The 25,114-nt window shown below is 42.6% G+C and overlaps 1 protein-coding gene across 1 annotated transcript in view; it reads right to left on the reverse strand.

Moving 5' to 3' along the window:
* Positions 1 to 25,114, reverse strand: part of DTNA (dystrobrevin alpha) — a 199,337-nt gene that overhangs the window by 51,263 nt on the left and 122,960 nt on the right. Inside the window, exons 5-9 of the mRNA XM_056854383.1 lie at positions 15,661 to 15,746; positions 14,949 to 15,103; positions 14,123 to 14,228; positions 10,212 to 10,378; positions 6,615 to 6,739 (exon numbers count right to left, since the gene is read on the reverse strand). Of these exons, the coding sequence (XP_056710361.1) occupies positions 6,615 to 6,739; positions 10,212 to 10,378; positions 14,123 to 14,228; positions 14,949 to 15,103; positions 15,661 to 15,746 (639 nt within the window). The remainder of the gene's footprint in view (positions 1 to 6,614; positions 6,740 to 10,211; positions 10,379 to 14,122; positions 14,229 to 14,948; positions 15,104 to 15,660; positions 15,747 to 25,114) is intronic.

Below are 25,114 nucleotides of genomic sequence, written 5' to 3' on the forward strand. Positions count from 1 at the left end.
CTATGAGATACCAATTTGTCTGTGGTTTTCTTTATGTTAATTTGTTTTAAATAGAATAGTAGATTTATTGACAATAGAATCCTATTTTTTAGCTCTGTATATGAACAAAAATCCACCAATATTTGTTACAAAAATTAGAAACCAGAGGTTGATATATGAATGTGAAAAGGTGTACAGTGAATCTCTATTACAATATAATATACAGGCAAGGATAGAGCCCCATGGTGCAGAGTGGTAAACTGCAGTACTGCAGTCAAAGCTCTGCTCATGGTCTAAGTTCGATCCGGCTCAAGGTTGACTTGGCTTTCCATCCTTCTGAGGTCAGTAAAATGAGTACACAGATTGCGGGGGGTAAAATGTAGATGACTGGGGAAGGCAATGACAAACCACCTTACAAACATAGTCTGCCTAGTAAATGTCATGATGTGATGTCACCCCATGGGTCAGTAATGACCAGGTGCTTGCGCAGGGGACTACCTTTGCCTTTAAGGATTTCAAGAACCTCGGATCAACTGAGTTCCTTGTGAGAGGAGTCTGGATTGGTGTTCCTTTAACCAGTGCCCCATCACCCCACTACATTGTATATCAAGCTACCTTGAGCATTCAGCGAGCCATGCCGCAAGATGAAGGGAATTTGAAATTCAGATGCTAAAGCATTAAGAATTCTAGGCATAACTATATATGAGTCCATAAACAAGCCTACTGGTTAAAGTTGAGTTACAGAAAATTTACTGTAAAGGCTGTAGATTGGTGGTAAGCAATTAATAAATCTTTAAACACATTCTACAGATTATCAGACTACTGTGGTATTTTAAGCATAATTAGCCTCTTTCGGGAGAGTGCTATGCATTTCTGCATGAAAGGTGCTGGCAGAGGATGCAAAGACTATGATAGCGGTTTGCAAAACTTTAAATATAATAACACAAATGATCAAGGGAATACTTTTCCAAGCCAGATCAGTCATTATTCTTTTAGGGTTTGCACTAGAATAAGAACATAAGAAAAGCATATTCCGCTGATATAAAACAGGGAGGTAAAACCACTTTGTCTCCTTACAGCATTTATGGTGCTGAATTTAACCATTTTTGAACATAATATTTATTACTAGGTGCAACCACTATGCTAGCAGGGAATCACATACAGCTAAACAGCATGTTAAAACTAGTGTATAATGCTAATACAAATGCAGGCATAGTTACACAAAAGGTTTTTGTCTTTACTAGAAGTAACTGCTGCAGGGGGAAAAAGGACTTTGATTACATGAACACTACCATTGAAGTGGTTGTAAATTCCCTGTTGCGGGAATGCTTGTGTAGAGCTGTTATCATTATACAATTATATTTAACAGTAAAAGTTACTCTGGTAAGAAGAGATTCTTCAAGATTTCATGCAGCGTATCTTTCCCCCATGTGAATTTGTTAGTTGCACTGTATATGCTGCTCTTACAAACTTGTGCATTTTTATTTTGGGTCCATTATACTTAAACACAATTTTCAATTTCCCTACTAGCAAAAGAAGAAGAAAAAATCCAGTCAGTTTCACTGTCATTTCCAGGCACATGAAACTGCTCTTAAGAAAGGGCAAGAGTAGGTCAAATTGTTGATTTTTGACACCCTTGTAAGAACAAAGTGTAATTCCTTTTCATATCCCAATATAGTTTCTGCTTCTGAAGCATACTGGGTCCAGTTATGATTCAGGCTGCAATCTTATGCACACATACTTCCAAGTAAACATCAGAATAAATACATGGGAGGCAGAAAGGCAGTCAGGGATTAAACAAGGGAGTAAAAAGATTACTGAAGGAAGATAGAGAGACTGAAGACAAGTTGAACAAATTCTTTGTACTGGTCTTCATTGCAGGAGATGTGGGGCAGTTACCCACCCCAGAACCACTATTTCTGGGGAGGGCATCTGAAGAACCGAATCTCATAGAGGTGACCAGAGATGAAGGTCTAGGGCTGCTAACTGATAAATAAAAAAACAAAGAAGTCATTGGGTCCATATAGCACAGGGATGGGGAACCTCAGGCCCGGGGGCCGTATGCGGCCCCCAAGGATATTTTTTGTGGCCCTCGGGAGCTCCAGGGCCTTGCCGCAGAGGCAGGATGCAGGGCGGCCCTCCCCGAGGGTGTTCCTGGGGCTGCGGTTTACAGGGGCACTGCGGTGCCCTTTGGACCTCCTCTCGCCAACTGTCAGCTGTTGGTCGGCGAGAGGAGAGTGGAGGGATGCTTCCCCCAAGGCTGCCCCCTACAGCAGCGGTGTGCAGGAACGCCACGGCACATTGTAAGCCCCTCTCACTGCCTGTCAGCTGTTGAGCAGCGAGGGGGGGGGAAGAGGCCAGCGGCTCCCAGCGGCAGAGCATGCATGGGGGAGCCGATTGGGCTTCGGGGGGGGGGCTTTTGTGGACTCTGGGGGGGAGAGGGTATGGAGACTGGGGCCCGGTCACACGGGGTTCTGTGCGCCACGTCACCCGGGGCCGGCAGGTGCGGGTGTGTGTGTGTGTGTGGGGGGAAGGCTTTTCTCTCTTTTCTTCCTCTTTTTCTGTCACTCTTTCTCCTTTCTCTCCCTCTTTTTGTCTCTTTCTTTGTCTCCCTCCGTCCTTTTCTTTCTTTCCCTCCATCATTTTCTTTCTTTCTCCCCCTCTCTCCATTTCTTTCTCCCTTTCTCTCTCTTTCTCCCTCCCTCCCTTTTCCTCTTTCTCTGTTTTCCTTCCTCCCTTCCCGATCGACTGTGGGCTGTGCCCCCCGGCGCCTTGTTTGCTTGGGCCCACCGCTGGCTGCCCTCCCGCCTGGGAGGGGGGAGCGGGGATGCCCTGCAGGCCGTCTCTGTGTGGCCTCCACACAGAGAAAACAGAGAAAGAGGAAAAGGGAGGGAGGGAGAAAGAGAGAGAAAGGGAGAAAGAAATGGAGAGAGGGGGAGAAAGAAAGAAAATGATGGAGGGAAAGAAAGAAAAGGACGGAGGGAGACAAAGAAAGAGACAGAAAAAGAGGGAGAGAAAGGAGAAAGAGTGACAGAAAAAGAGGAAGAAAAGAGAGAAAAGCCTTCCCCCCACACACACACCCGCCGGCCCAGGGCGACCAGGCCCCCGCCCCCCCACACACGGCGGCACACAGAACCCCACGTGACCAGGCCCCAGTCTCTCTCTCCCCCCAGAGTCCACAAAAGCCCTCCCCGAAGCCCAATCGGCTCCCGCATGCATACTCTGCCTCCCGGAGCCGCTGGCCTCTTCCCTCCCCCTCGCTGCTCAACAGCCGACAGGCAGCGAGAGGGGCTTACAATGTGCTGCAGCGTTCCTGCACGCCGCGGCTGTAGGGGGCAGCCTTTGGGGAAGCATCCCTCCCCTCTACTCTCGCCGACCAACAGCTGACAGTCAGCGAGAGGAGGTCCAAAGGGCGCCGCAGCGCCCCTGTAAACCGCAGCCCCAGGAACACCCTCGGGGAGGGGCGCCCTGCATCCTGCCTCCGCGGCAGGGCCCCAGAGCTCCCGAGGCCCACAAAAAATGTCCTCGGGGGCCACATACGGCCTCCGGGCCTGAGGTTCCCCATCCCTGCTTTAGGAGGTGTTTTGAGGCCATTTTACGCACCAGGGCTTTTAAGCTGTAGGCATCTTTTGGGGGAAGGGGGATTTCTGGGGTATTTATTCTTTTGCTTTTGAATTGTACTGTTTTAAATGTGATGTGTAAGTCTCCTTGAACCACAAGGAAAAATAAGATATAAATATTTTAATTGATCAATAAATATACAGGAAGAAGGCCTACTGAGAAAGAATCTGCACACAGATCAAGATGTGCCTTCACCAGAAGTGCCTGAACAACTGCTGTTACGGTGTAAGAGGACAGATCCATTTGTAATTTAGTAATTAGTTAAAGCAGGCAACAGAAACTAGGCATAACTGAACAGTTCTCACAATGGAGGGAAGACACCTGTTAACTGACTAGTCATTTATTTACATTGTTGTGGTTTATAACAAGCCAAATTTATCTGAAGTCAAAAATTTCAAACTAATTTTTGAAATTCAGTTTCAAAATGATTCATGAACTGAGGTATTATTTTGAAAAAGCATATTTGTTAAGGTTAAATAAATTGGTAATTTCAACTCTTCAACGCGGCTTCTGCTAATATTTTCATAATAGACTTTCTCCTTATTACTAGTTTGGTACACTGATCAGGCTTGTAATGACAGCTCACTTCTTTAGAGTGATCTCAGTAATCACAGCACAGTATTTAATATCTGTGTAAGAGCCTTCATGTTAAAGCAGGCTAAGTGACTTCCAACGGTGAAGCCAACCACAGACAGTCATTATGTAACACAATATTCCTTCCAATTACTGTACGACGTAACACATACAACAATGACAAATATAAATACAGAATGATCACCCATATGTAAGAAAAGAATTGACTTAAGGTAAAAGAAACATAAATCTTTGCAGAAGAGATTTAAACCACCTTAATCCATTTACATAATGGGAGAAATGGTTACAGTAGAAAACCCATTAACTAACTCCAATTGTTATCTGGACACACTGGAAAATTGTTTTTGTCAGATAGTTTCTTTTCAAACATCTGATTACTGGAATGTTTATATATCTTCAAAATGACTTTGATTGATGACTGTTTACATGAAAAATGTTGTGAAAGCTAATTATCTACCACCCATTCAGCTCAAGGTCAGCTCGAGGTTTTTTGATGCCTTTAGCATCCAACTCCTTTGTCACCCCAGTTGGTTACAAGGTGTCCTCTGGAGGTGGTGCCTTTGCAGCCTGGCTTGCACCTGTGTGTGAGTGGCAGAGATTCAGAAGACAATGACAAGCTATGCCCATAACCTCTTTCCAAACCACCACCTTTCACTAGCCTGACGCCCCACACATCTTTGGGATGCTCATGTGGTAAAAATCAGTTCCCTATTCATATTCTCCATTAGCTCCCAGAAGAACCAGCTTACTTCTCAGAGGCCCAGTTCTCACTAAGGGGGTAAAGCTATGTCTGTTTATTACCACTTTCAATTACAAGTAAGATTATAGAATGTTTCTCCATCAAATGTTTCTCCATGAAACATACTTCTGTGCACATAAATAACCAGATGCTAGGGAAAGTGTTCTAGGTTAACCTTCTCCCTGACATTCAATTTTCTATCTGGAGGAAATGAGCAGGGGGTTGGACTAGATGGCCTGTATGGCCCCTTACAACTCTATGATTCTATGATATAAAGGAACTGTCAATCACACAAGCCTCCACTCTTTACTCTGAAGTGGTAACCCAGACAAAGGTTTACCACTTGTGTTACCCCAAACTTTTACGCTCCTAGTTAATACAGGTATTGTTTTACAGTTCCTTTTTGGATTTTTCAAATGTACCACCTCAGCTACCTGCGCTTTCATTCTTAACTGAATTCACATGTGGTTACTTGGGAAAACCTGGAGAAGATCTGTGTACTGGACAACTTTCCCCAGTGAACATCTGCTTCCAGAAGATGTAAATGTTGAACAATTCTGAGAACCCAACGGCAAAATAATGTATGCTTGCAGCTCTGCTCTGTGCATTTCTAAACATCAGCCATCTCAGGGAAAATAGAGCCGAAAAGAAATTGAACAGGATGCAAATAACAGAAGATTCAAGATACAACGGTTGTATGAACTTGGACTGATCATCAACGGGGAAATCAATCAGCTACCATTCTAACTGTATGATTCCACTTGCATGTTTCAGATAACAGTGATTTAATATAGGGATGGTGTAGTCAATTTCTGCCTTGCTTATATCTGCATGCTGAATTAGCAGTATACCTGTCACTTGTCCCAAATTCATAATCCTGCCAGAAATTAAACATCTAGACATGTGTTTAGTCCTTTTGTCTATTTTTATATTGTATTCCTGTTCATCACTTGTTCATTACACCAAAAAGCGAGTATTCATATATGGAAAAATCAAGGTATTGCTTATGAACCAGTTACAAAATTAAACCCAGTAATTTATAGCACCTCTGTTCTTCCTTTTGTGTAGCACAGGGCATTGATTTTCAAACCATAATTTCTGCAGAAAAGTGTTCCCTTTGTGTGAATTAATGCAGTTAAAAAATAAAATCTTTACACAGAAACAGGCAAGAGAAAACCAATACGCATTTCTCCTATTTCATCAGATGAAAACTTTGAAATTTGCTATCAAGTGCTGAAATGCAGAATAATTTTTAGTCTCACTTTTTACTTGGTTCAGTTTCTAGAATATTTTTTCACTGGTTAAGAGATACTGGAATCATGTTAACCTCTTTTCTCCTGCTTAATCTAATATTTACTAAATCAAAATGTAAAATAGCCATTAAGATCACAAAGTTATTAATTAAAAAAAACAAAACTTCTGTAAATCTTTCCAAACATCTATTGTTAAAAAACTCATCCCCCCAAATGTTCAATATCGCAAAGGAAAGGAATGTGTGGGTAAAGTCACGCTAGTTGGATCACTGGATAGGATGCACCATTTCTTGAAAACTGTCATGAAACAGTTGATTGATCATGACATTCAGTATGAAGATGTCCTCTTCCATTTGCCCTTAAACCAAGATAAATAGTAGGTCAACTAGAACAAAGGCTTTTTATATCTGTAGTGCACAGATACTTACACAATATGAGCCAAGTTTAGAGGTTTTTCAGGCTGGTCTGGAAACATTGGGTGCAAAGGCTCACGGCTGGAAGCACAGCTTAAAGACTTGCTAAGTGCATTCGTTAACTTCTTAGCAGGTGATTTCTGGGAGGAATAAGGAAGGTAAAGGTAATCCGGACAGATAAGGTTTAAACTGTTATTGTGACTACAGGAAAACAAAATGATACTCTGCTACTGACTGATGCACCTTTCATCTCCAAATCCCATATATTAGATGCGCCTGTGTAAGTCCTGAGTTATTTCCTCTTAAATCTCTTCAGTATCTTTAAAGAGGGCTTAATCTTACAAGGCCAGGAAAGATTCTACCTTCAAATATTTGCAAAATCTCACAGTATTTCATTTATCTTCACTTGCAATTTTAGGGGTTGGGAAGAGCGCAAGGGACCTACTTCTAATCTCTCCATGGATAAAACGTTGGGACAAATGTCTATATCTGAACAGCAAACAAAGTCAGATTGGAAAGTCATCAAACATTTTTGTTATTGGAAACCATGTCAGTTACATAAGTGTTAAGTATAAAGGGACATGTACACACATACTTTCTTTAGTGGTCTCTCAAGGATACATGGGAAGTTTTCAGCAAAGATACCAAATGCCTTATTTATGTTTATAGCAGAGTTCTCTACTAATAGATGAAGGCAGCTGACCCTCAGCTGGAAAACAATATGTGCAAAAGTGCATATTTTTGCATGAACTGCCCTCAAAGCAACTCACCATTAGTGTGAGATGCCCAAGGGCCTACAAAGAATTGAGTACTAAATACTGACACAACATTCAATCAAGGCAGACAAAAAATAATAATCCTAGATTGAAAAATAAGCCTGATTTTCAGTTGTGGGAATCAGACTCCAGTCAGGCTTTCTGCTTCCTATTCAGAATAGGTTCAGAGGCCTTAACTACAACAAAATCTTCTGGTGTATCTAACCAGTTGAGGTTTCAAGTAGCTGCGTTGATCTAAAGAAAAATCTAAAAATATAAGTCATGTTATACTGTGTATTGCAAGAGGACTTAAAAGCCAAGCATAAAATCTCCCCCCTCCCCATGACTGGATGAAAAATTCTGGCAGAATTCAAAAGCTCGTGTAAAGGAATGGACTCACAAGACCCATTCCCTCATGGTTCCAGGAGGCTAGATAAATTTCTTGGCTGTCCCAAGTCTCCATTTGGAATCGCTGTTGCTTTCCCTTACTTCCAAGGGGTACCAAATTTTTCTCTGGGGAAAATCCACTGCCACCAACAAATCTGAAAGAGTACCCCCTATTAGACATAACTGTAAATCTAGCACTCTGTATCTATATTGCTGTTTAAAGGCTCCACCTTTCCCACTTTGTTCATGCTAGCTAGAGAAGGGATGATAAACTGCACATTGCAATTTGGAGCTATCATGCTCCCCTTCCCCATTACTGCTCTTCAGCAAGTAAGACCAAACAGGTGTGCTGTGTTTACCTATATCAGGGTTAAAACATTCAAAGTATAAGAAAGTTTAATAAACAGAAATAAAAAGAGTACGCATAGTTCAGGCATCAGGCTGAGCAAAGATACCAAGAAAAGATGCAAACATCTAACTCCTAAACTGCACATGACATTTAATTAGGATAGGCTAGTGAATCTTGCAGCCTTTGAAAGTCCTTCATTACCTTAGTTCTCTGAGTTGGGACCTCTCCCTTTGTCCCTTGATATGTAGTCAAGATGGAGTCCCTAGATAATACTTAGTACTTCATAACTTGACCCTCCCTGGACAAAAGCCAAAAGAAAACTTCTTCCTCATGTCATGAGAATTTATCCCCTTCTTTTTGAGAGTATGGGGGTTACCGCATTATGTATTCCCAGCGATGTATTAAGAGTTTGAAAATGTTATAAAAAAACATCGCTTTAAAAGGGTTTTTGGATGCTACGGCTAAAAAATGGTTGGAAGACATCTTCACAGCTAAAGGGGCCAAACAAAGTGCAAACAGTATTTTTTATAATAGTTTCAAACTCTTAATACATTGGTGGGAATACATAGAAAGTGCGAACAGTATTTTTTAATAACATTTTCAAACTCTTAATACATCGCTGGGAATACATAATGCGGTAACCCTATATCCCTCTTTATAGTTGTTCTAGCTTCCCTGATTCAAAAGGAAGAAATTACTAACTAGCCTTTTGGCTGTCAGAGTCTCTGTTCCTTTTAGGTGTGACATTACAGCATGGTGTATGATGTTAAACCTTTTGTTCTTACTTTGGCCAGAACTATTAGTATAATTAATCCCGGAGAGCTATGTGCTTGGGAGAGAGAGATGACATCTCCCATAGTTTTCCTTTTCCAGTCTTTTACTAGCATTCTGGCCTCTGGAGTATGTGTAAAGCGTAGCTTCAATTAACAAAATATCAAGGTCGATTCTAAGGTGGAAGGTATCTACATTTCCATGCAGTTTCATGATATTTGCATTGGTCCTAATAAAAAAGGTATTACTTGGCTTTTGTTTCTGACCCACTCAGTGAGCCATAAGCCACCTGATGAGCATTGCTATTCTAGCAAAAAATATATACTTTATTTCTTAATCCTTGTCTATTGTATGCAATTCTATCATCAGCTTCCATATATAATATTGATTGTATTATAATTGTCCAACTTGTTTCAATAGCCTTATTGCATATTTCACTACCTTCTAATAATGAATCATCTCAGAAGTTGAATTCCAGATTCAAAGGAAACCTATTTTGTAACCTTCCCCCCATTTTTTTGTACCCTAACCCACAACCTTGCTAAACTGTAGTATGTGGACATCTGTTTGAAAGCAATCAACTGATTTCAGTGACGTACTGCCAAGAAAATGTGCATCACAATCAAAGCACAGATATAAACTTAAATCCAGTGAATTTAGATTAACTGAGTTGCGGTTTGAGTTGGTCACTGATACAATTTGATATCCTTGTGGGCAATATGGCAAGCTCATACATTTATTTCACCAGATTGGAAACCATTGCTTATGGTATTAGAGGGCATTTTCCCCTGCTATAGCTATGCGAACTAATCTGGAAAAAAATACTATATTGATTGGATAGTATTCAGCATTTAACATGCCCATACTTCTGCTGACTTCATAAAAACATATTTCATGACACATTGAATGCTAAATCAATATTTTCCATAGTTCTTTTTGCACACATCTATCACCACATCAAGCACAGAATGTGAGAGAAAAGGTAACAAACTTGGCTATAAGCCCTACAAAAATGAACAACTTACTGTGGAAACAGTATTATATTCCAAGACCTGCTTGCCGCTGTCCTGACTTCCAGTATAGTATTAACAAGTCGGACTGCTCAAATCCACACCGAGGACAGTCACACAGTCCAACTCTTTCCAAGTTTCATCTCAGAACTGACTGGGAACAGGGACCATGGCTGGGGCTTCTCCATTTTAGAGATACGTAGCTAAACTGGCAAAGCAAGTTTCCTATTTTGCAGTTTTAAGAGAAACAGTGTGGTCAGTTCCAACTCCAGTCCTTGGGGTTTTCTCTCTGGCTAGTGGAGTTCAAACAGTCTGCAGTAATTCATGAACCTTCCCTTACCCATGACGTGTATTCTTTCATTTGGTGCTGGTTGCTATGGGAACCACTGGCATGTCCCCTCCAGAAGCAATCCTGACAGAGCTGGTAATTGTGACACTGCTGGCATCGATAGCGAAATCCCATCATGCTCTCACTGTGGCAGTAGGAACACTCAACAGGGTGGAAGACTACAGGGGGAGAAAAGATGTAAAAACAAAACAAAAGAAACAATCAGCGCAGCATTAAAACCGAAGCCACTAACAGGGCTTGAAGCTTTCCTTTGTATGTGGTGATTTTCAACATCAAACATTATTCTTAAATCGCCTGAAATGTCAATGTAAAAGCTTCACAATTTTCTCCCAAACAAAGAAGCATCTGCTACTGTCTAAAAGAGAAGCCCCTTATAGCGTCAGTAAAAACAATAACTCAAGATAATGAAAGAATTAAGGAAAATCTTAAATTAGAAAGAACTCTACTCTGGTCTACTTGGACAGGAAGAAAAGATATATAGTAAAGGTACAAGAATAGCCATTTGCAAGTTGTATGTTGCAGAGTTTGTATGTAATATAGATCCAGCTTATAACTTATAGTTCTATCCTAGTCAGAGTTAGGTATGTGAAGCATATTGAAATTTGAGTAGGATAAGTCAAATTTAGTAAAGCTCTGCTTTGCAAACTAAAGAAACTGAGGTAATCTTCCAAACTCACATACATAACTGCAAGCTGAACCAGAAGGAAATGGTATTTTAAAAGGACGGAAATACAACAACAGCGTAAGGCATCAAATCTAACCCGATCTGCTTCATACAGGCATGCATAACACTCCCTTTAAAAGCCTGTTTCAATCTTTGGATAGTAAAAAGAAGCATGAGAAGGGAAGCCTCAACATGCAGATAACTAACATCAGTTTTCCATAAGTAGTAATTTCTCAAGCAGACTAGAAAGTGAGACAGAGTACAGATGAGGCTTACAGAAATCAATGAGACTATTTTTCAACGTCTCTTAAGCACAGACAGAAAATAAGAACAAGACTTTTCACACCTCTTGTTGACAAAAAACAGAGACAATCTTGTTAGGGCAAACCATTTCCATATCCTTCAGCAAATGCATGGAGCCAGAGGGCAAATTATCTGGTTCAGTCTTACACAATAGAAGTCAAGAACCCGCAAACAGTTGTGTGTATGCAGGGGGGTCAATTCATTCCCCCGTGTTTCCTCCCCCACACGATTTCCTCTTTCTTTCCTCCTGGCAGCGCCCATACCCCTTTTCCTTTCTTTTCCTTCTCTCTTTCCTACTCACCCACCAACCTTTGTGTTATCTCCCCACCCAGTCTTGAGTATTGTTATTTATTTACTTCATTTATACTCCACCTTTCTCTAAAATGGGAACCCTTTCTCCTTGCCCTCCATTTTATCCTCACAACAGCCCTGTGAGGTAAATTAGATTGAGAGATAGAGTGACTGGCTCAAGGTCACCCAGCAAGCTTTCATGGCAGAGCAGGGATTTGAACCAGGTCCTACCAGATCCAAGTCTGAGACTCTATATCCCTCCTTCCCTCTCCCTGGCAGCCTTTCCTTGTGAAAAGTCTGGCTAAGTTGCAAAAGTCATGCTGTAGCAAGTTGTTCAGGTGATTTGTTTGGTGGCTGCTGCTGGGCCCAGCCAAGTCTATCAATTTGTGCAGAGGCTTTTAGTGGGCCCGGTTGAGTTGTATGGCATCATGTTATCTGATAGCCACCACTGAACCTGGGTGAATTGTGCAAATTGCATGACAGCAAATTGCACGGTAGCAAGTTGCCAGTACCTGCTGCTGGCCCTGACCCATCTTCCCTCTACGGCAGGAAAAAGAAGAGCAGGGGGTGAACTGGATAGCGTATATATCCAGTTACACACATGCACACACACACACAGTCCCCTACTACCTAATGGGGTAGAAGATTCTAGAAGTCTCCTGTCACCTTCAAGATTCTAGAAGTCTCCTGTCAGCCACCCCTCCCCCTTGTCTTTTGTTCTTCTGGCTAACTCCATCAACATATGAACTGACATCCTAACTACTGAAGCAGATAGGATGCTCAGGAAAATGCTTACACTGAAACCTTTTAACTACACATGCATTATTTTCCTCCCATATTGTCCAGCCCATCAATTAAGATCATCCTCACAAGCACTGCTTTCTGTGCTCCTGCCTTCAGAGGTGAGGCTGGTGGCAACCAGAGGCAAGGTTTTTCCAGTAGTGGCACCTTGCTTGTGAAATGCCCTTTCCCTTGAGTCTTGCCTGGCACCTACGTTAGTTTCTCTTAGGTGCCAGGCCCAAACATTTCTGTTCACCCAGGTTTTAGTCTGGAAACTGTTATTGTAAGCTGTCCATGGTCTGCTTAATGGTCTATAAAGTTTTATGCTAGGCTGGGGTTTTAATGCCAGATTTTATTTAATATCTTTTAATGTTTTATTTTTTATTATTTTTGTTTCATAAGCTGCCTTGGGTAGGTTTCTGAAGAGGCGGCATAATTTTTTTCTAAAAAAATTAATAGATGCAATTGTCATTTAAGGTTAATGTTTGAGCACTCACAGAGTGCAAATTCACCAGTCATCTTGCAAAGTTGTAAACTTTTCCACAAATATCTGGGGTGAAGTGTTCTTTCACCACACAGGATACTAAGGTATGGTGGATTATGAGTTATGCATCTTTAGTAGGGTTGCCAGCTCCAGGTTGGGAAATACCTAGAGATTTTGGGGGTGGAGTCTGAGGAGGGCGGGTTTTGGAAAGGGGGGGACTTCAATGCCATAGAGTCCCATTGCCAAAGCAGCCATTTTCTCCAGGGCAACTCATGTCTATCACCTGAAGATTAGTTGTAATCTCCTAGAGGTTGGCAACCCTAATCTATACTGTCCTGTATTAGCAACAGAATATTCTGGAACAAACCGGAGCACAAAACAGAGGAAGCCGCAGAGGGCCACTAGGGGGGGTATGCATAGTGAAGACAGTTACAGTGGCAGATACTGCTCACTTGTTTTGGCAGTTTCCATGTTTTTGATAGCTAGTTTTAATGTACCCACTGGTTTCATTGTAACTTAGAGCAGTGATATGTACCACAAATGTTGGCAAGGAAGATAGTAAGCCTTTATCATTAACACAAGCCAGGTATATGGTTAACAGTGGGTTGTTGGTGGGATGGGTGACCTGGCACAGGAGAAACAATGGGGCTATGCAAAAGCATGAACCTGATGGATTGCAAACCCTCTGCACTGGGGATGCTAGAATATACTGTAAACACAGCACACAACTATTATTATAGAAATCTTCCGTAGTGCACTTAAAATATCTGCATTCATACCATCATTAAGAGTCACCAGTGTACTATTCCACCTCAAGCAAGGTAATAGGAAGGAAGTGCTCAAGTGTGGAATGCCCTTGTGCCATCTAAATTGGACAAATGTGTCAACCTCTGCATGAGAGAATCAATGAACACAAGTCAAACATAAGAAATCACAACATTCAGATCTGAAAGCCATTGTTCTACCAAAAGGACCCACAAAACAAATCTTCAAAGGGAATACACAACATGAAAGTACTGAATTAGAATACATCAAGCAATTAAACACTACATGTCATCCTTAAACAGAGACTACTCACTGCCTTAACTCCTCCTTTCCCTTTAGCATCACTTCCAGTTCGATTTCCTTCAACGTATCTGCAGAAGTCAGTTGTGACTCATGGAAGCTCCTATTGCAATAAACATTGCTAGTCTTTAAGGTGCCACTGGACTTTTGTTTTATTTTGCTACAACGGAGTAACACAGCTAGTCCCTTGCAATCCACATCCTTAGCCACTCTTCCCTTTTTAATGACACATGAAGCTTAAAATGTCTAGAGAAAGGTGTAGTTATTGGGACCCACAATGATATGTCAGGTGCTACTCATGCATTAGCTACGTACCATTCTCAACATTTGCCAACCGATGCAGAAGAGGTAACCAGACCAGACACTGTGGTGGAGGATCAGACATAAGAGTGTCCAAGAAAGCATTCAATGTGACTTTTTTCTGTTTACATGAATAAAAAAGAAAGAATTCAATAGCACAGAATGGATTTCATTTGACTCAAGAAAAAAACATGTGTGAATAAAGAAGCAGATAAACTCAGTATCTCAAACCTTCAGTTTATTAAAAAAATGTACTGCATTATGGTTTAAAGATGTTTTAGGTAGCTGTAAAATCCAGTAATTCAGGTATCAGTGCCAATGTTGCTACTAGGAGGAAAATTGTGGAAAATTCAAATGAATACTTTTTAGGACCAAACTAGACATGAAATGGGAGATATGGCAGCAGTCCCCAACAATTGTTTCCTCTTTTGTAAATCTAAAAGGCAGCTCCAAAGGGCCATGAATATGATGGAAATGACACAGGGTGGGGAGTAGGTGATTAACCCCCCCCCCAGGACAGTTTTTCTGGTCAAAACCATCCTTACTAAGCTGCTGTTATCCCTGCAGTGCAAAAGATGTGGAGGTCCCTGTTGCTGCTCTGATCAAATTCAGAGCTCTGTATCCTGGCACATGTACTTCAGTTTTTTAAAAATGTCAAGACTACTCATTCATCATTTACTCCACACTTTGTTCCTTAATACAGAGCTAATTAAAAAAATTTCCTCTGGTGTTTTACTGGATTTTTTCCAAATACTGTTAAAAATATATCAGAATTTTATGTCACTAGCACCACGTATAATTGTGGGATAAAAAAAAATGTTATGATCCCATTTTTTTCTACCTGTTGAGAAAAACAGGATTTTGCTGATTGCTCTGTGTAGCCAAAAGAAGGACCTTCAAAGACTGCTGTGGGAAGCTTAAGAACTTCTCGCAGAAACATGTCATATCTTCCATAAACCATTACACCACTGGAGTCTGAAATCATGGAGAAAATATCTAATGGAACAAAGAGGAAAAGGGGGGAAATGAAAAATTATTTTGTCTTTATAAATCCAACAGAGTTTGAGCTGCAATGGGCATTGTTATCCACACATTGGTTCCATCCAGAATTGATTATATGCATTATATGTGGGGCTGTCCTTGAAAAGTGTTCAGAAACCTCAGTTGGTTGAAAATACAGGTAACAAGCTGCTGTCTGTGGAGTGCTATCATGATCTAACCACTGAAAGATATTTAATTGCTTCTAGTTTATTTCTAAATACAATGCAAGATGCTAGTTTTGACACATAAACAGACTGGAACTTGAATGTCTGAAGGACCACCTTCTGCCACACAAACCTATCTAGATCAGAAACAGGAGTTTCCCTTGAGGCTGCCTCCAAACATAAAATGGGCTTGAAAAAGTATTTATTCATGTTGATTCATATCGGTGTTACCAAAATGTTGTATTAAATGCAAATCCAATTCCCAGTAGGGCCCTCTACTACAACCGCTTTCCATAGAAAGGAACACAAAACTCAGTACAATACATACAATGACACAAAAAGACTTACATCTTAATTTATCCATGATCTTTCCCCCACAAAGTGTTGCCAAAGCCATTTTGACAGCAAACACAGAAATCTTTCCATGTCCTTCTCTAAACAAAAAGAAAAAAAATGAATAAAGATTCTTATACTATTAAATAATGTAGTTCTTAGGCTTAGACATTAAATCTAAACAACATTTTAAAAGTACACACATTAAAACAACATTTTAAAAGTACACACAATGAAAAATAGGTCCTTGTCATCTCAGCAGGATGTATAAAATATTTGAAAAGTCAATGTCCTCAGTGCAAATGACACCTCTGTCTTCCCTGAGAACTCCTGGTATGCAGTATGTGGTTGCATGCTTTTATACAATTTCTGCTATGTATTTTTTCCAGGTTAGGTTCAATCTATAGGTGCTCAAGTATTGCTTCAGAAAAAACCAGTTTCTGTAAAACAGAAGTTGATTTCAACATGCGGAAAGAGTAGTTAAATCGATTCTTAGTGGCATGGCCTTTGTAATTACTTCTTTAGGTGGCAGAAATTGGAGTGGGGAAGTGGTTAGATAGATTGTTTATTTGCGGCCCTTGGCCAGATAAAACAAGATACATGGACTGAAATGGTCTTACCGACAAAGGTTTAGAGTCTGAGTCTTAAATCACTTAAAAAAATAATAATAATAAAATAAAATAAATAACATTCAAGTTACATCTGCCATTTGGACTAAGAGACTACTCTGTGGCAATGAATTTTCATTGCTGCCATACAAAAATTTGCTACTTGAGAGGTGATTGAGGGATTATCTCCTTGTAGGAGCTTTTCTATCTTTTCTTTTTCCCTGTCGGGTCCCATTCTCAGTATGAGGGGCTCAATAAACTTAGAACAGGGTATTGTGTAAAAGTTACAATTCAGGAGAACATGTTCAGTGGTTTCTAAATCCCCGGATTTACAGGGGCATAGTCTCTCTGCCCTGGGTATCTTTTTAAATTTCCCCTCTAACATAGCAGAGGGTAAGGCTGCGCACCTAGCCAAGGTAAAAGCCTTCCTATATTTGTTTATCTCTAAGTAACGGAGATAGGCTGCTGGTGGAAGTGGTTATTTCTATGCCAGCCCCCTGCCAGCCACTTTTCACTCCATGGGGTCCCAACATAAGATTGTAATGATAAACCTATCTCAAGCCTCGTGATTGAAAAGTATCTTATGGATGGTTTGGAGGAGGAAAGATTTAAGCACTACCATCTATACTGTTCCAAATCCCCTCTTCTGAAACTCTGTACCTAATGGTTTGGATTCAGACTAAATTTTCCACTCAGTCAAACAATTTTGTCCCCTTTGACCACCCAAAAAGGCTATTCGGAGAATCGTGGGATGTGTGTGGACAAAAAGCCATGTAGGTTGGGGATTGTAGTAAGGAAGCGAATTGGGTGAAATTGCGGGGAAAAGCTAGCTGGACCCAGCCCTATACAGTCAAATGAATACATGTAGGATGTGACACTATTTGCCAACATGATCCCACTCTCCTCACCAAGTACGTTCATTGTATTCACTTTTTTTGCCCTCAAGTTACAGCTGACTTATGACAATTCTCTGGGGTTTTCAAGGCAAGAGACATTCAGAGATGGTTTGTCATTGCCCTGCCTCTGGGTCACAACCCTGGACTTTCTTGTGAGTCTCCCATCCAAATACTAATCAGGGCTGACCCTGCTTAGCTTCTGAGATCTGACGAGATTGGGCCAGCCGGGTCAGGCCGCTATCTGGAATATCATACACCCACTCAACATTTTTAATTAATCTATAGTTTATGGCATATCAAGAAAGAACTTTAGGCCACTGATGTTCTAGCCTACATCTCTAGAAATACTAGTAGCATCACTTCATGTCAAACTAAATTTTGGAGGATCACAAAATAAAACCCACACAATGTGATGGAAACCTTTTGAATATTTGCCAAAAAACAAACAAACAAAAGCTTCTGTTGGTAAAGTCTGTTGGCAAACTCATAACATGGTTCAACAGTGACTTATCTAGATTGTCTTTTAAAAAGCAAACTACTTTAGTCCCTATATGAGGAGAAAATGCTTCAGCTGTAATAACAACAAAGCATAAGTTACCTCTCTCCTTTTATATGTTTTTAATGATACTGTTATTTTGAGAAGAAACAGAAATTCTATGGAACTTGTTGGAACTTGTGGCAGCTTTTAATACCTTCATTATGAAATGAACTCTGATCCATAGTAGGTTCTTGTTACTTTCATTTTAATAACATATTTTGCGAAAATTAATTGGAATCAAGCAGCATTATTTCACTGAACGGATCATGTGTGCAATGAACAAGTGCCTCAGCTGGACATTCTGCCGGCAACTCCTCCTTTCAATTTTAGAAGAATGTGTATACTTCTAGGGAAGGTAATAGCTAGGGTTGCCAACCTCCAGGGTTGCCATCCTCCAGGTGGGGCATAGAGATCTCTCAAAATTACAGCTGATCCCCAATGACAGAAATCAGTTCACCTGGAGAAAATGGCTTTTTTTGGAGGGTGAATTCTGTGGCATTTTACTCTGCTGAAAGAAATCCCTCCTCTCCCAAACTGTGCCCTCCCCAACTCCATCTCCCAATCTCCAGGAATTTCCTGAGCCAGAGTTGGAAACCCTGAAGATAGACGATGAGATTTGTATTCTCTTAGTTGGATCCTATGTCTTGTTCCCGTCATGTAAGCAACTTTGCTGCTCATGCAAAATTTCTACCCAGTTCTTACCACTGGAGAGGACTCCCTCTGCTGTTCCCAAGACCCACATTGACCCCCCCTCCAACAGAAAGGATTTCAGGGAGTGCAGTAAACTGCAGTGGAAAGGGGAAGATGGAAGCATTTTCTTCCATGAACACTACTGCGCTCACAATGCATAGGACACAACTTTATGCAATTATTGTTGCTTCTTTCTGTTTTTAAGTCATGAAAATACACCAAAGCAAGTAATTCCTGTTTCTAAGGCAGGGTGGGCAAAATACAGCCTGGGGGACCCAATGTGGCTTGTGGGAGATTTTCATCTGTCCTGTGAGCTGCCTAAACAATCTGTCAGGAGCATAGGCCCAACAAACTGCTGCATCACCCAGCAAGCCAATGTTCCCAAAACGCTGTTAAGCAGCTACAAGGCCATTAAGAGCAGCGGAATGGGAGAGAGGCCATATCTGGGTCTCCGCTGACAGCAGAAACTTCTATGTATACACTGGGCAAGTTGGAAGTGACAGAGGAATGCCAGCATCAGAAACAGGAAGAGCTGCTGCCCACCTCAGAGCCCCCCCCCCAAAGTAGGCAGAGACCCAGATGTGGCCCTCCCACAAGAAAATTTGCCTACCCCTGTTCTAAGGGTACATTAATGTATCCATGTCCTTAGAGGAAAGGAAAGTGGGAACATTAATCTAAGCTAGCTGAAGAAAGGGCTGACCTCTTCCCTTTGGGCAGGTTTCAGGAGCCTGGGCTCAGCCAGAGGCTGGGAACCCAAGGACCATGAGGGGAGTTTTCCACATGCACAACGGAGCTTCAGGCAATCTCCCTTCCAGTCATTTTCATCTGACAAGCTAACCCCAAATCCAGACAATCTTCAGTAGCAGTTTTTGTGCACAGAAATGCTGGAGAAGCCCCAGTGGATGTGTCGAAGCAAAGATATATGCCTACAAGCCTCTTGTGAGCCTAACTGTAATATGAAAAACATCTCTTAACTTACCATTTGTACAGTTTCCCCCCCACACAGGTTCTATACTTGGACAAACCCTAATATAATGGCTAAAACAATTATTATATGGAGGAAAACACACACACACACACAATCTGGATCAATTGGTTTCTGTTCAACAATCATGTGCATCTAAGCACTAATCCTGAATAAATATAGCTGTTCTATGCACAACAAAGTTTTATCTCCAACAGGAATAATTTTAGAAACCTCACAAGCAAGTGGCTGTACTCAAGTGATACAGTGTACTCAAGTGTACTCAAGTGATCTAGTGTGCACAGAACTTGTTCACAGGATCCAAGCCCTAGTGTTTAGCATAAATTAACACAGCACCCACATGACTAATTGCACACGTCAGAACTTCACACTAAGAGGTCCAATTTTTTTTGACTGTCAAGTCACAGTTTGTGTCCCGGGAGGGGCCCCCCAACCCCCTTCCCGGGCCGAGGAGTAGCCCCCACACTCACCCGACAGGTCCGGAGGGCGGCATCACCCAGGCTCCCTCTCCCCACAGCTGACCGCCAGACCGGAGAGAGGGGAGCCAGCCGGCCAGCAGCCCCCCCAGGAGCAGCCGGCCGCCGCCCGAGCGGCCCACCCCAAGCCGCCGCCGGAGCCGCGAGCCGCTGCCGCGCCAGCCCCCAAGCCGCCGAGGGAGCCATGCCGCGCCAGGACACCCGCGCAGGCGTCCCAGCAGGTGGAGCCGCCAGCCATCTCCGCCGTGGCGGGGCCGGGGCCAGCGAGGACCGTCAGCCGCCCGGGCAGGCGGCAGGAAGAGGGGGGCCTGGGAGAGGCCGGGCGAGGGCCGCGGCAACAGCCGGCCTCCCCGCGGCTCAGCTGGCCGGCGGCCGCGCAAGGGCAGGGAGGGGGCGGAGCCGACAATTGGCTTCCCCTGACTGGGAGGGAGTTCCTCCCAGTCCTTATATAGGTTCCCAGGGGGAGGGTTAGGGGCGGAGCTGGGAGGGACTTCTCTGGCCTGGAGGGCATATAAGGCCAGAGAAGTCTGCCTGCCAGGGAGGAGCAAGCTGCCAGTGTTGCTATAAGGTGTGTCCTGTGGCAACCTGGCGACGACCGAGGGAGAGTCGAGCTCTGACTCCCCCTCGGATTGGTCTGAGGCGGAAGAGATTGTCTCAGCCTCAGCGTCCTCCAGGCCAGAGACCCTCGAGACGGCCACGCCCAAGGCGCAGCGCGACAGTTGGTTTATGGTGACCCTGTAGATTTTTCAAGGCAAGAAATGTTCAGAGTCGCCATTGCCTGGCTCTGCATAAAGACCCCAAAATTCCTTGGTGGTCTCCCATCTAAGTACTAACTAAGGCTGTCCTTGCTTAGTTTCTGAGATCTGATGAGATCGGGCAAGCCTTGGCTATCCTGGTCAGGGCAAAAGAGTCATTTGCCAGAAATGTAAACCAAAGACCTCTTTAGGAAGGGACTCCCACAGTTTCCAGGCCACAACCAGGACTGAAGAACCCTAGTGTATCCCTCTCAACCACTAGTTTTATCGTGAACAGAGACTTAACTTTTCCAATTCCTAGTAAAAGGTACAAGAGCTCATACAGGGTGGTCCGGCATTGCAGCAACGGGTTGAGCTGGATAACATTTACACCCCTTCCACCTCTATATTTCATGAAGTTTCCTGTACAAAAGTGGACTCTGTTGTCTGGCACAGAATCCTGTATTCTGACACTTGCTGCTTTCACCCATTTCTAGCTTTCACAATGGCAGACAAATGCTTAGGAATGTGTTTTATAAAGGCTCAATAGGCAGAGGACATTTAGGGAATGCCTTTTTGTCAAGGTTCCCTGTCACTGGTCACTGGTTCCTTGTCCTTTCCCATGGTAACTATTCCATGGCTCACACAAATGTTAGCCGAATTGCTCCTTTATATGGGGAAATTAGCTGAGCAATCGGTAACTATGTATTTTTATAGCGGTCTCGCACTCAACTATACCAGAATCCGTTTTAATGAGACGCTTGAATAAAGACAGAGACTAGGAGTTCCAAATTAAACAGTGTTTATGTATTCAAGCATTCAAATGGTGCATTACAAGCATACAAGAAGCTAGTAAATTAAAGGAAGTAGTACAGGGACATTTGCCAATGTGGCAGGATATCGTTGACCCAATATTTACCTTATCTAGATGAGGTGTTGTCCAACTCACGCAGGCTACAAACAGATTGAAAAGGAAGACCGAGATGGGGGTAGGGGTTCCCGTGGGCTTGACCAGCAAGGCGGGAGGGAGCGTGGTAAGGCTCGCGAAACCAAACCAACAGAGTAACGGCAAAGGTGCCAGGAAAGACCTAAGGTGACTAGAATGGGCCAGGGGTATCCCAGTTATACTATTTTCTGGGGGCGGGAAGAGGGGTTTGACCCCTCCCAGGTTCCCAGGTGACAAAAAGGTGAGCAAAAGGATTAAGCTGTGTCTACCGGGGCAGGGTAGTGAGAATTTGGAAATCTATTATAATTCCAATGGCTTTCACAACCCGTGACGGTCTGAAATCTCTCTGCTGATGAGTTTACATTCAGGAACAATGGGTGCGATCTGTGCAAATGTCCTGGGGTCGCTGCAGCTGAGCAAGGGGGATGACTCATCTGGATATCAGGATTACTGCTAACGACCCATTGAGCAACGGAGGAAGTTGGGAGGGGGAGCAGCTCGCATTGAGTACGTGGCTGTCAGCTCTCTGCGAAATGGCTGCTACTGGAACAGAGGTTTTACAGGAACATGGCTCCTCTCAGGCTCACAAGAAACGGCCCTTTGCATCTGGTTCCTAATGGCTGGTTGCCCGGGCAGGCGAGAGCGGCTGTGTCAGTTTCAAATGAGCCGCGTCACGACCGTCCAGTAGCGTTTGGGGCAGGCGCGCGGCTGGAAAGCAGTGAGTGCGCTTGCATACCGGGTTGCCAGGTCCAGTCCTGGAGATTTAGGCAGGCCCGTATGCTATCACAAAGTCCCTCTGGGAGGGGCCTTTGGTGAATAGTGGATTGGCTTAAACCAGCAGGAGAGCACTAAGGAAGCATTCACCTTGGCTGCTGTGCATCATGTTTCCATGCAGCCCATCAAATTTGATGATGTCTTAAAGTCAATTTGTAGTGAAAGAAACATTTCTGGTCTACATTTTGAAGTAACTTAATGATGACAACACACACCTCAATCAGATTTGGCTATGGTGACAATGGCACAAAATCAAGGCAGAGTGACAGCAAGAATCATTGCCTTCATGTGGAAATCAACAATTGTTGTAAGTTACTTTTTGAAATTTGCAAGTTTTCATAAGGCTTTGCCTTACTCATAAATTAATTCTGCTTCATGTTCAGTTTCACAGAGTTTCTTCCATATTACGAATGTTATATAACTTTGTGATTTTATATACCTTTGTAATTTTTATACCTCCATATTTTCTCCTTTGGAGGTCGAAAAGAACCTCCAAGCAAGGAAACTGTCTTATTATAAACAATCAGACATTCAGAAAATGCACACGGTGAAATCCTAGTGAGGCAATGCCACATCAGAATGTAATAGGAATCATGTTTGAACGTTCCTAGACACCAAACCACCCTGTGTGTGGCAAGCTAGCATGCCATGATGGCAAAAGCTGGAAGAACTGGGTGAGGCACAAGTGGAATCTTGCAGTGGAGTCAGGCAACAGCAAAACAATTGGCATACTTTTCATAACCTAAATACATTTTACTTGCCAAAATGCAATTTAGATGGAAAAATAATGACCAGCAGGCAACTTGAGGTAAAGGTTTGCTCCCTTTTGACTCACACTGGTACACAAGCCTCTAAAGCTGCATATCAAGGGGGTCAGTGTGAGAATGATAAAGTGAGCACTTATTCGACAATTTGACTTATGGCAGGAAAGGTTTTCTGTCTCAGCACTCCAAAGCAAACTCCAAAGCAAACGCACACTGTGACTCTAGACATTCAAAAAGAAGTACATAAGAACATAAGAAAGGCCCTGCTGGATCAGACCAAGGCCCATCAAGCCCAGCAGTCTGTTCACACAGTGGCTAACCAGGTGCCTCTAGGAAGCCACAAACAAGACGAATGCAGCAGCACCATCCTGCCTGTGTTCCACCGCACCCAAAATAATAGGCCTGCTCCTCTGATACTAGAGAGAATAGGTATGCAGCATGACTAGTATCCATTCTAACTAATTGCCATGAATACCCCTCTCCTCCACGAATATGTCCACTCCCTTCTTAAAGCCCTCCAAGCTGGCAGCCATCACCACATCCTGGGGCAGGGAGTTCCATAATTTAACTATGTGTTGTGTGAAAAAATGCTTCCTTTTGAATCTCTCACCCTCCAGCTTTAGCAGATGACCCCGTGTTCTAGTATTATGGGAGAGGGAGAAAAGCTTCTCCCTGTCCACTCTCTCCAAACCATGCATAAAAGTAGATACCAGAGCATCTTGTCCACTTCACATGCCCTCACGTTAGGGCTGCCATCTGATAGAACTGTCTACTGCTGCTAACTTGTATTCTGCTGCTTATGCTGCTTCTTGTAAACACACAGTTTAAAAGCTATTGTGTGTGTGTGTGTATATATATATATATATATATATATATATATATATATATATATATATCATGCCACTAAAAGTCTGTGGTTAAAATTACAGCTACACTTTATTTTAAGAACTGATGAGAAAAGTAATGCAGTTAACGTTTTTATGGTCCCAACTGACTTAGCCATGGCAGGTCTTTAATATTTTGTTGCCCTAGGTGAAAACCTTATCCTTCTTTTCCCCTTAGTGGACTGTCTGGGACTCCTCATTCATCTCACTTGGCCATATAGTTCTCTGAACCTCCTTTCCAGACCTTCCATTTACTCCTCCTCTGTCATTCTAATCTCTAATTCTAAGCTTTGTGTCAGAACAGCTGCAACACTTCTGATTTACGGCATACAAAATTTACACCACTGCTACTTGAGAGCAATCAGCATTTTAGGACACAGTTTGAGGTCTGTTAGAATAGTACTTCAATGCTGTGCCATTTGTTATCTAATGCAGACATACATGCTGGTGATTCAACACAACATATATGCTGGTGATTGAAGAGTGGTGGATTAATGTATTTTACCTTGTCATTTACAGAAACCACAGTTTACTCTCCACTTTCTTCCTCAGTGGCATGTGCATCTGGGTGCATCTTTTAAGCCTTGCAGTACTGAACTCCAGAACAAAATGTACATTATGAATGGTCTCTTTTCACAGCTTTGGGCTTGCTGGGGGTAGGTTAGGACAATTTACTGGCAATGAGCCCAAACACGTGTCCAGGCATTTTCAATTAGCTTCCTTTCTGCTCGAGTCACAAATTCAGGATTTTGTATACATTTTTAAAAAGAAACATTCCTTTTTGCGCAGCTTTTTTCAAAAACGGCGAAGGCCACAATTTCAGAGCCTCCTGACAAGTTCTCCTTGGAGAGGGTTGGAGGGGATGGTTGGATGCAGGCACACTGTGCCTCTGCTGCTTTGTCATGTGGAACAGTTGCCTTCCCTCTACCCAGCAGTTACCATGGTGATTAAGCTGTACTAGTTGATCTGGCTCTGAAAGGTACACAATAGCAAGCGAGAAGTCCATCGAGTGTGTATCAGGGAGGAGGATGAGAGGGGGGTGGGTAGGCAAGCAAGGGGATAAGGAAACTTATTTGAATATTTCTTTAATATTGTAGATTTCCAGCCACTGCATTCTCATAATATAAAACTGTAAAGAGGCAATAGACAATATGCACCTTGCCAGAGCATAGAG

This window comes from Euleptes europaea, chromosome 8, assembly GCF_029931775.1.
Source record: "Euleptes europaea isolate rEulEur1 chromosome 8, rEulEur1.hap1, whole genome shotgun sequence".
In the NCBI taxonomy this organism is placed as follows: domain Eukaryota; kingdom Metazoa; phylum Chordata; class Lepidosauria; order Squamata; family Sphaerodactylidae; genus Euleptes; species Euleptes europaea.